Source organism: Rhea pennata, chromosome 3 (assembly GCF_028389875.1).
Source record: "Rhea pennata isolate bPtePen1 chromosome 3, bPtePen1.pri, whole genome shotgun sequence".
Lineage (NCBI taxonomy): Eukaryota > Metazoa > Chordata > Aves > Rheiformes > Rheidae > Rhea > Rhea pennata.
The window spans coordinates 79,226,522-79,241,704 of record NC_084665.1 but is presented as its reverse complement, the minus strand read 5'-3'; the positions used below and the strand labels follow the sequence as shown (position 1 = coordinate 79,241,704).

The window sequence follows — 15,183 nt, the reverse complement described above, 5'->3', positions numbered from 1 at the left end:
AAAAGTTGTTACCCTTTATTTAAAAAATACCAATAATACTGACAAATTTAAAAAGCAGTTCACACTCATACAAAAGTATTCATGTGTTCTCCAAAACCACTGTATATTGAACGTCAGCATTTTAATCATGTTTTGATTTACTAAAAATAGATGTTTTTAGCCTAGTTATTTAAGCAACTGCAAAAATCAGTAAGACCAGCATTGGGCATGTAATACAGTAGGACTGTTTGGCAGTCTAGAACAACATTCCCATACTTTGTCTTAGCTCCTGGACAGGTATCAGTTCATCCTTGAAAAAACAGGAGGAGGAGCAAATGGACACTTCATGCAGTTAAACATCTAAAATGCTCTGAGGACCGAAATCCTCTTCTTTCCATAGGAAGACCATTGCACTTTGGAGCTCATTAAAACAATGCTGAACAAATGTCCTATAGCATTTTAAGGCTACACTACTCAAGAAAATTGACTGCTATCTTCCAAATTGTCAGTGTGGACAGAAGAGGTTTAGTTCTGATTAAAAAATAAAGCTAAATAACAAGGCTTTTTTGAAACCACATACAATAAAGGCTCAGACAATAGCAGTGCTCACTTTCACTTTTAGCTTAACTGGAACAGCCTGCATCTGTTCACTCCACCAGCACAAATAGCAGCATCAAGATTTTCTAGAATTATTCTTGTAGGGAAAGCAAATGTCACCAAGTCCCCCTTCTTTTCATGCTCCAACTCCTGTTGTATTTGCCTTAATACAAGATTTATATATCTATCATTTGCTATATTGCCACAAGTTCATAGAGTGTCCTGTGCTGTCTAAAGCCAAAATACCATGATCAGGCAGCACTTCTGCACAACTCTATCTTTTCAACTGCCAAGCATTCACTGCCTAGTGGCAGCAGTGATATTCCAAACACTGAAATAGCTGAAACTAAAGGAGTTATGGCACAATGGGCATCTGAATTTATAGCTACTGTTGGTCCTGAGGCTTCGTAGCTTCCTCTGCCATCCTGCAGCTGCGGAACATTCCAATGTCAACGGGTGGCTGGAGGCATCAGGTCATATAGCGAGTAATAGCTCTCAGAGCGTAAAGTAGTTCGGCTTGCATCCGAGCTTCTACCAGAAGCAAATTAACATGGACCTTGGGGGGGAGGGGAGGACAAAACAAAACAAAACAAAGATGTTGCACTTTAAAAATGTGCTCAGAATAAAGTTACTTTAGCAAAAAGAAGCGTGTGTGGGTGGGGCTGTGGTTTTTCATCCTAGTTTCTGAATTAGTGGCAGGAGCATGCACTTAGCATGTTACAGCTACCCCAATAATTCGTTCCATCTGTAAAGCTTTCTGAAAAAAGGAAAGATTTAACGGACAAGCTTTCGAGCTCACAAGCCCTTCTTCAGCAGCAGGCTATGTGCAGCTTGCACAATAACAACTGTTCGAAGTGAACCTAAACAATTTAACCAGTCTATTAAAGGCAAAAGGGTGGTTGATACCTATGGAGCAGGAGGGGTTTGTTATCAAAGGAAGAGGTGATGAGGTTGTTTGCCCCTGTGGGACGGACACACGCGCACACACACGCGCACACACACGCGCACACACACACGCACACACACACGCACGTAATTATCACCTGAACAACATGCAGTGGTTAGCTGAGGTGAAGCACTGGAGATATTGTAACATGCCATAAAACTGTTCTCGCTATTGGATATTATGGAGAGGCACAGTTTCAGACCTTAAAGAAGGGTTTGTGTGCTTAAAAAAATCTCAGCTTTATCAGTCAGTCAAATGAAAAATTACTTTCTATATGAAGTATTTTATTTCCACCCTTAAATCATCACAGCTACAGTGCTACTATGATAATTGCATATCTCTAAACTATTTTCACGAGGGGCTTAATGAGAAATAGAGCCTCAGATGATATTTACACTGACCTTAAGATATTAGACTGCTAAGACTTTGGCTAGAAAGCAGGCTGCTCTGGGTCTGAGGGCAAGGGATGGATCCTGCATCATTTCCCTCGCCTCTCTGGGTCCCAGGCAAAACTAATCGACAGTGGAGAAGAATACTGCAGCCCAGATGAAGCTTGAAAGCGTTCCAAAACTAAGCCGTATGCATCTAGCTGTACTTCATGTACTTCAGCGTTAGCTAGCAAACGTTCAGTATGGAAAGTTATTCCAGGCTATACCTGCTAACAGTTTTACTAAATACAAGCAGAATCAACTGCAGTTTAAATGCTGTCTGGGTAGTTGTGGCTGCTCATGCGGCAAACAGCTGTAGCTCCTGTGCCTCCCAGAACACTGTACCTTCTCAGAGTGTTCGAACTGCCTCCAGAAGCTGTCATACATTCTTTTTGTGGTCTTTTCAGGAGTGCAAACCACAGTCTTGATATAAACTTTAAAGCTGCGGTCCAACAACTGATTAATTTCACCATAGTCATAATCATCGTATCTGTTCAGAATTGAAAGAAAAGACTTTCATTTCAAGAACCATTTTTTTTTCACTTGCATTGCTCGTAAGTTTCTATGGGAAAGTAAATTATTACATAATGACCCTTCCCCATCATATAGCAACAGACAGTAAAAGATGCATGTATATTTGCATAATAAATGGCTTTGCTTCAATCTGAGAAAAAAAAAAAAGCCGACACTAAGAAATCTGATGTGTATAAAACAAAAGTGGTAAAACTGACCTTATTCCAAACATACAGTGAATATAGTTCCAAATAGCTCGTCTTAGCATTGAGGTATCCACATCTTTGTGCATAGCCATTGTGTTGTAAGTCAGATTATAAGCAATATGAAACTTTTCATCAAGTAGTTGTCCCACATCTGGGTAAAGACGATTAACCAAGGAATAGCCATGGTCTTCCCACGAATAATCCTTAGAATAAATAAAAATGCAGAGTGGAACATATCAGAAATCAACTTCTGAAGGCCTCACTAGCGCTTTAATGTAATTTTTCTCAGGGAAAACAATCCAGTGTGGGAGTTTTGTCTGTCTGCTTGTTTTTAAGTCTTCTCAGACATGGAGAAATAAGTTAGTTACAGCAGAGAAATTTCTAGTTTTGGCACCCAGCCCAAGCGGCCAATTGCACGGTATGCTTCCTGCGCCAGCCCCCCGCTGCGGTACCTGGACGCGAAAGGTGGGCACGTGCATTCCGTGTCTGGAGAAGTCTTTGTAACCATAGCTGGTATCCTCAAAGTGGCGAGACACATCTCTTGCTGGTGCCGATTCTTCGTCTTCTGTTAATTGCAAACAGAATTGCACAAATCTCAGTCAGAACACAAACTGGAAGAGTACTAGTGGGGCCACTATAGATAAATGAGAGTCTCCGTTAAATAAGCACATCGTTTCACTGGACTACCTGTATTATGGCTTTTTAAGAGGCAACACTTGAAAAACATTCAGATTCTTTCTTATAGGGAAACATCTTTTCCTCGCTTCTTTTGTGTACCAATCTCCCTGCACTCCAAGTCTAGAGGACACTTGTCTCCTAACTCAGGGGGGCTGTAAAAATGTCAAGGGAAAAGTGTGTTTTGGAATTGAGAGTTTAGGCAAAAACAGACCTTTAAGTCTTCTATACCATGTTTATTTTAGAGAGAAACTCTGTGGAAGAACCAAAAAGAAAGCTAAGCTTGTAACAGATTAACTGTCATTTCAAAGTCATCTAAAAAGTAGTATTTTCATTAGATAAGAAAGTCTTTTAAGACACCTAGCTTTTCTTTTCTTTCTTTTTTTGTTTTCTTTTTTTCTTTTTTCTCTTGTGAGATTTATGTTTCACATTTCTGTTGGAGGTAAGTTTCTAGCAAATATGTATTTGTCAGTCAGTATTATGGTATGTTTGAGAGATGTCACGAACTTTGGCACTACTTTAACTTCTAAGTGTCCCTGGAAGAAAACAACGCACTCAGTCTTGATCCCTTTAAAGTAATGGTACTGGTTTTGAAACATCTAAAAAACCTTTTTTCCCCTCCTTTGGTAATAAATACTTCTCCAAGTAACTTGGAAAAGTCTAAACAAATGGATATACTACATCTGTGCATCTCTACCTGAGGAGCACACAAACATGCTTTCTCTCTTCTCTCTTTCAAAACGTGTAGCCATCTCTTCCTGGCTGGCTTCTTCTTCATCTCGACACTCCTGTAGCTGCTTCATTTTCTCCATAAGAGCTTCAACTTCACAGACAGACTCTGTAGTCTTGAAAAGGAGAGACAAACATGTCAATCTCCTGTGTAACAAAACTGACGTCTATAGTAGAAATCTTCAAGCCCAAAAATTTAAACTCAGGCTGTGTCCTTTATTTGCATCTTTAAATACTGATTTTTTTTTAGGAAAACAGCTCTTGAAAGAAATCTGTACTGACCCAACAGTTCAAATTTAGTCATAATCTTTTCTCAATTAGATCCCTGATATTTTTAGTATATTTGAAGAGTCACAGCTTTTTGGAACAAGTGGTTCTCACACTAAAATGAAGATTATTTCTCTTGCTAAATCTAAATGTTAAACAACTGAAAAACAAGGAGCTGTAACAGAAATTCTCATAGAGGAAGTAACCGCAATTTACTACCCAACTGTATTTTTCCCCTTCTCTGCTCACAAATATATCAAAGGGAAAAGGAAGACTGAGTGTAAATGGAGGCTTTATGAAGCCTCAAAGGACAGCTAGTCCAAGCTAATCTTATTCCACGAAAGGTGTTTTAACACTTTCACAACACAATATTAGTTCAATATCTGGTCACGTAAAAATCTATCAGCACAAAGCAAAATAAACTTATGCTCAACTTAAGACTATTCTGCTCCTTTCCTCTCTACCTTTCGCAATCAGCCTGATAGTTCAGACAACCAGCAAGCTCATCAGACAAAATGCAAATACCACCCACATTATTGCAGAAAAGTCTCACAGGCAAGGAACGCATATTGAAAATATCCTCTTGTCACTGCCCTTAAACCGGGCTCAGTTCACATCATGATCTTCAATCAGAAGCAGGTACAGATCACTGAGCAGAAGTGCTGCGGGTAGGAAGTGCTGTTTTAGACACCCAGTCACAAAATTGTGAATGATCTGTTGTGTGGTGCATCAGAAACACCTCAAAGCAGCAAAGCCAAAGAGATGGGAATCAAAGAGTCGGATCTCCACTGCACAGATCAAACAGGCGTTCCTGACCGCTGCTGCTCAGGACGAGCATCACGAACTAGCCAAGGCCAGCAGTACTCTCAGTTTGCCTGTCTGTACTGCAAGAGACAGAAGACACACAACAGAGATTGTATCTCTGTCACTTCCTTTAGTCGCTTCCTCCAGCTTGCCAGTGACATTTCGGCTTCACCTAAACGCATCTTTCCAACTGCTCAATCCTCATCTTGATTAGCCTGATCAGCTGTCCCACTCTCACTGAGCAGAAAGAGATACAGACATGGGCATCTGCTGTGTGTTAAGTCTGCCCCAAAACTGTTAGTACTGAAAGAGACAGTTTGTTCAGACATATACTTACTGGAATACTTCCCGCTGGGCTGCCGTGATTCTCATCCACCCCGTGGTAACCATTTGCAATATCACATATACAATAGTTACTGACGGAAGGGGGCCTGAAAGTATGACCACCTTCACAGTCAATCTCTGGACTGATTCCACATCCAAACGTGAAGGAAGCAAGGGAGTGGTAGTGTGTGAGGAGAACTACTGCATGAATCAGCTCTGCCAGGGACCAGCTGTTCTCTTCAGTCTTCAAAAGTTGCTTTAAAAATAATGTAAGATGAAAGTGCTGATTTTAAAAAGTGGTTCAAATGATTCTACTACCTACTGCAGTAAAGATAAAATAATTTATCTACACATTTCTTTGCCAGATAAAGTTGTTATTCCAAGATCCACAGCTGCTTCCTAACTCTCTGCTGCCCTTAGCATGCTCAGTGTCCTGTTACTGGGTTATTTACTACCCACAGATTCACATGGTTAAGCTGTGTAGCAGATAACTCCTCTCTGCCCTTCCAGTCCCTAAACAATTATTGAATCAGTTGTGGTTTTTACTTTGCACCTTCAGGTTTCTATTAAACCCAGGCTGACTTGTGTTGAAATTTCACACCTCTGATGAGGATGCAACCACAACAATCACTTGTTTCTTCAACTGCTCCTTACAGTCTCAGAAAATCCTGGACAACAAGATCGCATAAATTGGTTGCATAAAAACCTGGTATTAACGCAGGACTCCCTCCATCTTGTCCCTGTGGGTGGAATGCTCTACTTTTGTTGAGAAGTTTCAAACCCCAGCTTCCCCTTCGGGCAGGAAAGTGTGGGAGGTTCGGGGCCTTCTGGCAGAGCGTGCGCCCTCCCCCACAGCCCTGCGTCTTGCCTCCCAGCAAGGCCCGCCACTGCCTGTCCACCTGGCAGACAGCACTGAGCAAGTCCCAGCACCCACTTCCTCCCTGCCAGGGTTAAAGAGGAGCAGAGGAGGACAGTAACCGCAGCCAGCTCACCATGCCACGAGAGCTGCCATCACAGCTGCCACCTCTTATTAATGAAATCTGCTTTTAGAAAGTTATCTTAGGTGCAAACACCAGGGACTCAGAAATGCCTGCACAGAAGATTAGAGGAAGAGATCTGAAAACTATGAATTTGAACCAGCAGCAACTGAGAAAAAAAAACATACTGGCTGGCTTGTGTTCAGTCTAACCTCTGACACCATCTCAGAAATGCTCAGGGCTTCTGCTTACTGAAAGCGTATGACTTCAAGGAAATGCACATTTATGCACACTGTCATCACACCAACAATTCTGACATGACAACTCTGAAGTGTCACTGTATTGTCAATTAAGTTTGTTAGTGATCTGAGACCAATAATGATCCTAGTTTTACAAAGGTATTGCAGGGCTTCAGCATAAGTGATGTATCATGCCGTATCACAGCAATATAACATTGAAATAAAAGTCACTAACACAGAGCATCTTTCCCTGTCTCTTAACCCTATGAATAAATAAGAGTATGTTCCATGTTATTTAACAAAATATTTACCTCAATATGTTCTTTGGTGATGAGCCAGGGTCGGTGGGCCAACATTTTGTTCAGTTCTCCTAAATTTTGCAGTTTTTGAGGTGCATTTTCCAGGCCATTCAGCCATTTGGGGTCTCCACCGACATGAAGGAAATCATTCACGTGGAGGTTAACAAGGTAAGAGCACTGATGTCTTGCTGCAGCCTAGAAAGGAAAACACAACTGTGATACAGAAAACAATTACAGTAAGTGATTGCTTTATGATAAATACCACAAATCATCATTTCCTCCAAGTATTCAAGAATGAGACTTGTGGTAAAAGAACTTGGGGGAGGGGAGGGGAAGAAGGTGGCCAGCGCAGTAGCCTGTTTTGATTATTGTTCTAACACCACAAATATTTTTCATTCATGTAAACTACAACAATACTGACTACAGGTGCAATATGCCTATGTCCAGGGAGGAGAGGTACAGGCGTACATTTATCGTCTGTCCTCTCCAGCATGGTAGAAGCAAGATTGCCTCTAGCTGAATCTTTAACCAGCTAAAATGAAGGCAGATTGTTGACTGCAGAGCCAGAGAAACTAAAGGCAGCTTTTCAGCAGAGAACAGATCAAGTATTACTTATCTATACAGTAATACCTTCTCCATCAAATGAAGACAACCTTTAATAAAACTTGCAAGGACAAAGACTGTTGCACTAGCAGATTGGAAATCATAAAAACCAACCACTTCTGACAGAAAACTTATTTTTGAATGTAGAGATTCAGAAGTGGATGGTGGAACTGCTGAGTTAGAACACACAAAAATAGACTGTCTTAAAAAAAAAAGATCAGAGATACTAAAGAAACCAAGAGTAAACAGTTGTCTTATTTTTATAACAGAGGTTTTTCTCTCTTCTTCACATTCCTACTGAAACTATGAACATAAAGTACTGGTCTTACAAAACAATTTATAAAACAGATACAAACAAACCTACTCTACTTTTCCCCTTAACTCTCTCCAACTAGAGACTACAAAACACAATAATAACTGCTATAAAAGAAGATCAGAGATCGTTGCCAAAGTGGCTGTGTCTGCTTGCTGCGTTATGTTCCAGCATACCATTATCCCGATGTAGTGTCGGTAATGAAGAGGGAGTGGACCATCCATTTGCAGGAGATAGTGCTGAGTTTTTAGAAAGCTTTCAAGATACTGTGGGTGGAAAACCATCACCAAGGTAACATTGTCCAATCGGCCCAACGTAGCAAAAGAATCCGCAAACAGCGTGTGCATCATGGCGTCTTCGTTTCCCACTTGAATGGTCTGATTCAACAGAAAGAGCAATTAGCAATATTGTCTAAGAAGTAACAATAAATTAAACAGACTAACTAAGTAAATATATTACTACAACACCCAGAGACCCCAGTGAAGTTCTGCTGAACATGCACCAGCAAGAAACTGTATAATAAATCTATTAATGGCATTAAATCAGTGTACATAAAGCCAGGCACATAAGATATTCTTTAACACCTCTCATTCTGGAGATCACAAATGGTTACACCAGCAAAAGGAGACTTTTGCCATTACAGTTTCTCATGTGCAACGCTGACTTTTCACTTTTAATTGTTTCATCTTCACTTTCTTGAATGCCCTAAATAGATCTCACTTACTTATTTATAATAGCAACAGGCAAACTGAATAATCATTTTTACTGAGGCAAAAAAAAAAAAAGCAAAGAAGTAAAAAGCTAGCAACAATGACCAAAGAGAGAAATAAAAGGAAACTGAAGCTTAAGGCTCTAAAAATCCTAGAAAACTGCTGGCATGTTACAAACCTTTCAGCTACTCCAAACTTTCTTGCCAGCCCACTGAAACACAAGCACCAGAAACGCTCAGCCACGGCTCTTTGAAGCTTGTCAGATTATTCAAAATGGTAGTGACAGCTCAAGAAAAAGCACCAAACCCCAGATCAGAGGGGTAGGTGCTGCGTGGACCAGTAGGAAATTACATCCGGACGTTCACAAGGAGTGGGAGCTCGCAAACAGACACTCTTACAGAAAACAGTATTGGGTTTCTGTTATGCTAGGTAGGTAGTACAAGAGGTGTCAGAACCGTTCCAAAGTCCCCCGGGATCTCATGGCTTTTGTACATTAGAACTGTGGCCAAAGTCTCCGCAGGGCTGAACGCGATCACTACTGAAAATGTTTTGCAGTTCAGCAGCTGTCCTGAAACCAAATGTGGGTTACTACTAAAAAGCTGTTCCTTAAAAGCATAAAGTTCACTGTGTACTTGAAAACAGCACCTCACCTCCTTCTCTGGGATGAATCTGCTTGGTCCGTGCCCCAGTGGTCTAGGAATTCTTATTCCGAGTTCCTAGAAAAGAAAATTACACCATCTCAGCATTTAGTTACAAACAACCTCTTGGCTGCGGTTGCAAGAAAGAAAAGAATCCCTCATTCAGAGCTGGGCTTGTTTGGTACTTATGGTAGGTACCCTTATTTGGGTACTTCCACTAGTACCAGTTGTACCAATGCAGTTATTTTTCTGCAAGTGCTTCATAACTAACCACACTCGTTTACAGTTGCTGGAGTATACTGAAAACTCAACAACAAAAGCCCTACCAACCAAAGAAAATACACACAAGCATATACATACACTACAACTTGCTTCACAGAAAATTTTTGCATAAAGCATGTTTTGGCAGAGTGTCCAGGACAAGTAGTTCAGTACATAGCTGGCTGCTATGTGCTTATGCCACTGATACAAAATAAGACTGATGTACGTGTGTATATCCGCAGTAAGCTGGCACATAACACTCCGTGCATCTGTCAGGAAATGAAACAGCTGTAACCCTAATCAGATTTCTTTTTCCCAACCTCAGAGAGGTCTTGAAGTGCTAAAGTACCTGATCTACGTTTGCATCTGCTTTCTTTTCAAGACAAGATAAATAGCTATTCAAGTGCACAAGGATGGAAGGGATTTTTGCCCAGTCAGAAGAGCAACAAGATCCTTGCACGCGCTTGCGCGGACCTCGGCCCAGCAGTTCACCGCCTGCGCTCTCCCGCCTCAGCTAGACGGAGCTTCCTACCGAGCCCGCAGCACCCTCGGGCCCTTCGCGCGGCCGAGGAGCAAGCTGCGTTAGAAGACCTGAGCGCGCCCGCGGCCAGCCAGCTCCCTCGCGCAGGACGGGGGCCCCGCGGCAGGGGCCGTCTCCGCACTGGGCGCGGAGCGGCTTTCAGCGGCGGCGGCCACGGGGCAGGCGCCAGGCCCGTCGACGACGGGGCACAAAGCGGGACGCGGCCTCGCCTCCCTCACGAGCCGCAGCCCCAGCGGCGCGCGCGGCACTCGCTGCCCGCCGCTCTCCTGGACGGGTTGTTCCCCACCCGGCGGCGCAACCCTCCCGGGAAGGACGGAAGCGCCCGCGGTCACCCAAGCAGCTCCCCGCGGGGCAGCGGACGGCCCGGTGCTCGTACCCGTGGAGGGAGACGTGGCATTAAAGCCGGGCACGACACCGAGCCTCTGCGTCCCGAGCTCGAAGCACTGGATTATAAACTAACAGCAAGGGCTCCGTATTTGTGCCCGCTCCCCTGGCTGGCCTTTAAAACCCATCAGTCGCCTCCATTTCACAGACAGCCAAAATCACACAGAAACGTGCTACACGTTTCCTGAAATTACCAACCAGATCAAGGCCCTCAACTGGGTTTAGACGAACAAATACTCTTTCTTGAGCTAGTTTTAGGTCTCAGGGTCAAATGGAGCCCCTAATACTGCCTGCTGAATCCAGTCTGAAGCTTTGCTTCTCATGCAATGAACTTGTGCAAATAGAAACCTCAGCTAAATACAGAAAAAGTGCAGTAATAAGCGACACCAGTATTGCTTGTTTATAACAACCTTTATCTAAGTGGAGAGAATGTAGCAATTTTATTAATCAGTTACTGTTCCCTGAACTTTCCCCTAAGATTAAAAGCCAACTTCAGAAAGCTGGAAACAAGCGGCGGCGATCTAAGTCAGACTGTCCAAATCCACCAGGGCTCTGACAGCCTCCAACTCCTCCTTAAATCCCAAGTCAGATGCTTTCACTTCTCAAGTCTCATTTGGATAAAGCGAGGTCAAAAAGCAGCTCTTACTGCTAAGCCTCTTCCCGTTTTCCAGGGGACGGTGAAGGGTGCGGGGCAGCCGTGCGCCGCGCAGGGTCCCAGCGTGCAGCGCGGGGAGGGGGGACGACTCGCATCCCAGAAACGCTCGCTCGCCTCAAAGCTCTCGCACAACTTCTTATCTTGGCTGCAGCTACGCTAGTGAATTAGAGAAACATCTTACATCCAAATGACAGCGAGAAAAAAGGCTGTACACAACATTAAATTTAGCAGATGTCTGCAGTTGTCTGCCAACTCAAACACTCCGAGAGAAATACCTTGAAGTTTAATTCCTGAACAACTACGTTTCAGCCTTTCTCCCTTCCCAGAACAGTCGCAGGAAGAGAAAAACGGAATTCCACAACCTGAGATTCTGCTAATCCTGAGAGCCTGCTAATGTATTTTGTCTCACAGTCTAAAATACATAAATACACTTTGTATTTTTTAAAATATGCAGGGGTGAAAGTACTACTATGATAATGCTGCAAAAAGCAGGTTACATTAGAAAGACATACTAAAGTAAAGAAAAAAAAAACCCTCTCTGCAATGTGACTGAGGGTTTGGGGTTTTTTGTTTGTTTGTTCTGGGGGGAAGATGTAGAAGGAGCTGCTGCTTTTTTCCTGGGAGAGGAAACGTCCCCCCAAAGTCAGGGCACCAGCGCAGCACTCGAGGAGCCGGCATCCCCGTCTGCCCCCACCGAGGTACCTATCGCAAAGGGGCTGTGAACACGTCACTTCTCCGGGCTCCAGCTTCCCATCTGCAGAAGGGGGGTAGAGAGAGGCGTGGAGAGAGAGAGAGAGGCGCTTATGGTCAAAAAGGAGCTTGGTCAGCACAGTCGCAGGGCTGTTCATTACTCCAGGCCCAGACGAAGCCTTCTGATAATGCTTATTCTTCAGTTACAGGCTGTAACAGACCTTTTAGAAATGGTTTCCACTCCTGGTCCTAAGCAGCATTTAATCAAAATCTCCTAGTACTGCAAAAACACCAGGCATCTCCAGGTAGTCCCAGTATCCCCGCATTTCAGGTGCTATACAGACAGCACACTACTAACTCACAAAACACTCCCAGAGGATCCCTTAGTTTCCAAAGATCCCTTAGATCCCAAACACTCCCTTAGTTTGAACACACGATGCCCTTCACTAAGCCTCCGTTTTCCAAATACTTTCAACTCAAGGAGCGCCTTCAGCCTTCTCCTCCCCTGCAGAGCCCAGACCTGCGCCCTGACTCGGGCGCAGCCCCAGTGCCCCGTCCCGCCGCGCGGTGCTCCTCGCCTCGCGCACCGGCCGGCGATCAGCCGCGCAGGGCTGCCGAGGCTGAGCAGCAGCTACACACCACCAATATTTATTTTGGTTGTTACAAAAGCACAAGCAACTTTCACGCAATTCCAGACCATCAGGCTACACACCTAAGTGACCTAAGTGCTGCGTTTTCTACATCAAACTTTTCCTGCCTTCTTTCCTCCTGTTTGTTATCCTTGCCACACCACTTCCTTCAGTCTAGAAATTGCTGCTGAACACATCTCCAAGCTCAGCAGAAAGCCAACCACAACTGAGGCTTCAGGTGCAAACAGTAAGTAATAATAATCCATCACAGGCACGCCATCTTCAAAGCCAGACTATAAAACCCAGTTGGTTACAAAGCTGCACATCAAGGGTGGAACTGGCTTCACCAGCAGCACCCAGAAAGCTTGAGAGCTGCTGGAGAGGGGCTGGTGTCACCATCCACCCCAGTGCTGCTCACCATCCAGAGGCACCTCTGGGGAAAGGCAAGACTTCAGCCATGCAAATGCTGTGTCTCTAGGCTGGAAGAGACAAACTCCCGAAATCAGGGAGAAGTCACCTCTCTTCCCTTCCATAATGTAATTATGTTTCTGCATAGCCACTATTATTATTCCCAGGGGAATCACGTTCATAGATACCTATCATTTCCAAATCTGCGTGGTCCTTATCACTGCCATATCTGAGCATCTCTCACCTTTTATATATTTAATTCACACAACATTCCTGCCACGTAAGGAAAGTGTATTATCTCCCATTTAAAAAAAGAACTGAAAAGCAGAAAAGCTACACATCTAATAGAGGCTGCTAAAGGAAGATCGGAGGCTTGACGAAAGCTCTCTCAAGTCACAGGCTAATGCCCTAACCATTAGGCTAGATGCCTTTTCGGAGAGACTTTTTCAGCCAGGAAGAGTGTTTTAGTTTATGCAAATTTATACCACAAAACTGAGCTTTTCAGAGTGGGGAAATGAGAGTTAATGAGACAAGACTGCAAACTTAAATATACTTCTCAACTACCATACCATTCTCTCTCACCAATCCGATTCATTTAGTACATCTACCTCAGTGGTGCCAACCAGACCAAAAATCTGTATTGCCTGCACATACATGCTGAGAGAAGACCACTCATTATACAACTACAAGCATATATAATTTCTCTCTACTTCTGGCTTTTCTGTAACTTGACTCTGCCAATCAAGCCCATTTTTTTCGCTAAATTTTTTAGAAGTGTCTTTGTCAAGACAGCATTCCTATCAAACGCCAGTAAAAAGCTTGGAGTGGAATGAAAGCTCATCTATAAATGTTTAAGTAACATTTTTCAATACCTAAAGAACAACATGCATCAGCTCTCTTAGCAACAGAGTATCATCTACTTTGGTTATGATCCTCTTCAAAATACAAAAGAGGAAAAAAGTGTTATTTCTAAACAGGCACCCACCATCAGAAATTCCACCTTGAAATACTGAAGCACAGTTAAGCTGCAAGCAGAAATGAAAAAGCAAGCCTGGCTTCTTCACCTTACCATAGCTGTTGCACCACACGGAGCCCGAAATGCTGTTTCTGATCACTGTCCCTCCCTCACTACTGGCTCTCAGCAGCTTAAGCTCTGCCTCCTCTCACCAACCTCTCCCAAAACTCGGTTACAGTTTTGTCAGAGGAGGACGGTGCCTGTTACCAAGCTGTTAACTTTCAGTTATTCAAGATACATGAGCTGAGCGCTAACCATGAACCGCAACCTTCAGACTGCTTCCCTGGTGTTAACACAGCGAGTCATTTTGCTCCCCTCAAGTACAGGCAGTACCAATATCAAAGGTTACATCTCCCACAGAGACTAATTTACCTATTTACTTAAGCCCCTCTAAACAGCAAAACAGAACATTTTATCACAGACAAACCACGGGAAAAGCAGAAATATAATGATCAATTTACTTCGCTAACTGCATTAGCATCTTCATGCGAATCATCTGTGCCTTGATTAAGCACTAAATGCTGCTAGATTCAAACAAAAATTACACAAAAATCACAAGCTGTAATGCAAAATAAAACCATCTAAAAGAAGAAATCAAAGCATGTAGGGAAAGGGAAGTGAGCTGGAGACGACCTTTTTTTGGTAGTACCTTCCTTGACAACCAGTGGCCATTTTACATTATCAAAGCACATTCCTAGCCAGGCTTAGGATTAAGAAAGATACAAGAATCATAAGCTGAAAACTCCTCAGCTGAATTCCCTGGTAGATTTACAATTAAATTTTTTTGTGTCCAATGTGCCAGTGCCAAAAATTCAATTTAGCATATTATGATAAGCTTTTGAAACTGAGGTTAAAAAAACAAAAGAAAAACAGAACAAAAACACAATACAACCCCCCCCCCCCCCGGTTCAGCACTTTTTCTTATGGGATGAGGTGCCACATGGGATCTAAATGACCAAGAACCTTGCACTGCATTTTCAAGAGAGACTTTGGCACTGACCAGTTTAAGAGGCTCCTTGATGCTGCTGTAGTTGCTGTGTCTGGTTCCCTAATTCCCCCTTTAAAAGTCAATGCAAGCAAGATCTTACTGGTGGGAACGCTGACTACAAGGCTACGAATCTGGAACTTCCTTGTTTAGATCTTAAGGACACGGACAGACACCCTGGCATCACAGGACAAGTGACTCTGAACTCCCTGTGCTCTGTCTCCAAGTTGACACATACTCAACTGAAATGCCACGTTCTCAGTTCTGCTAAACATAGCAACTATTGAGGCCTCACTGCACGGGTAGTTTCTGGAAATAAATGAATGAAGAAATGAAAAATGTGGACCAAGTATGATTAACCCTTCTCC

General features: G+C 43.2%; 1 protein-coding gene across 3 annotated transcripts in view; it reads right to left on the bottom strand.

Moving 5' to 3' along the window:
* Positions 1-15,183, bottom strand: part of SESN1 (sestrin 1) — an 80,986-nt gene continuing 65,803 nt past the window's right edge. For all 3 annotated transcript variants that reach the window (XM_062572663.1, XM_062572664.1, XM_062572665.1), the window contains exons 2-10: positions 9,260-9,325; positions 8,076-8,276; positions 6,996-7,178; positions 5,482-5,724; positions 4,042-4,189; positions 3,122-3,234; positions 2,682-2,872; positions 2,296-2,440; positions 1-1,132 (exon numbers count right to left, since the gene is read on the bottom strand). In XM_062572663.1, coding sequence (XP_062428647.1) covers positions 1,046-1,132; positions 2,296-2,440; positions 2,682-2,872; positions 3,122-3,234; positions 4,042-4,189; positions 5,482-5,724; positions 6,996-7,178; positions 8,076-8,276; positions 9,260-9,325 — 1,377 coding nt within the window. In that variant the 3' untranslated portion in view covers positions 1-1,045. The remainder of the gene's footprint in view (positions 1,133-2,295; positions 2,441-2,681; positions 2,873-3,121; positions 3,235-4,041; positions 4,190-5,481; positions 5,725-6,995; positions 7,179-8,075; positions 8,277-9,259; positions 9,326-15,183) is intronic.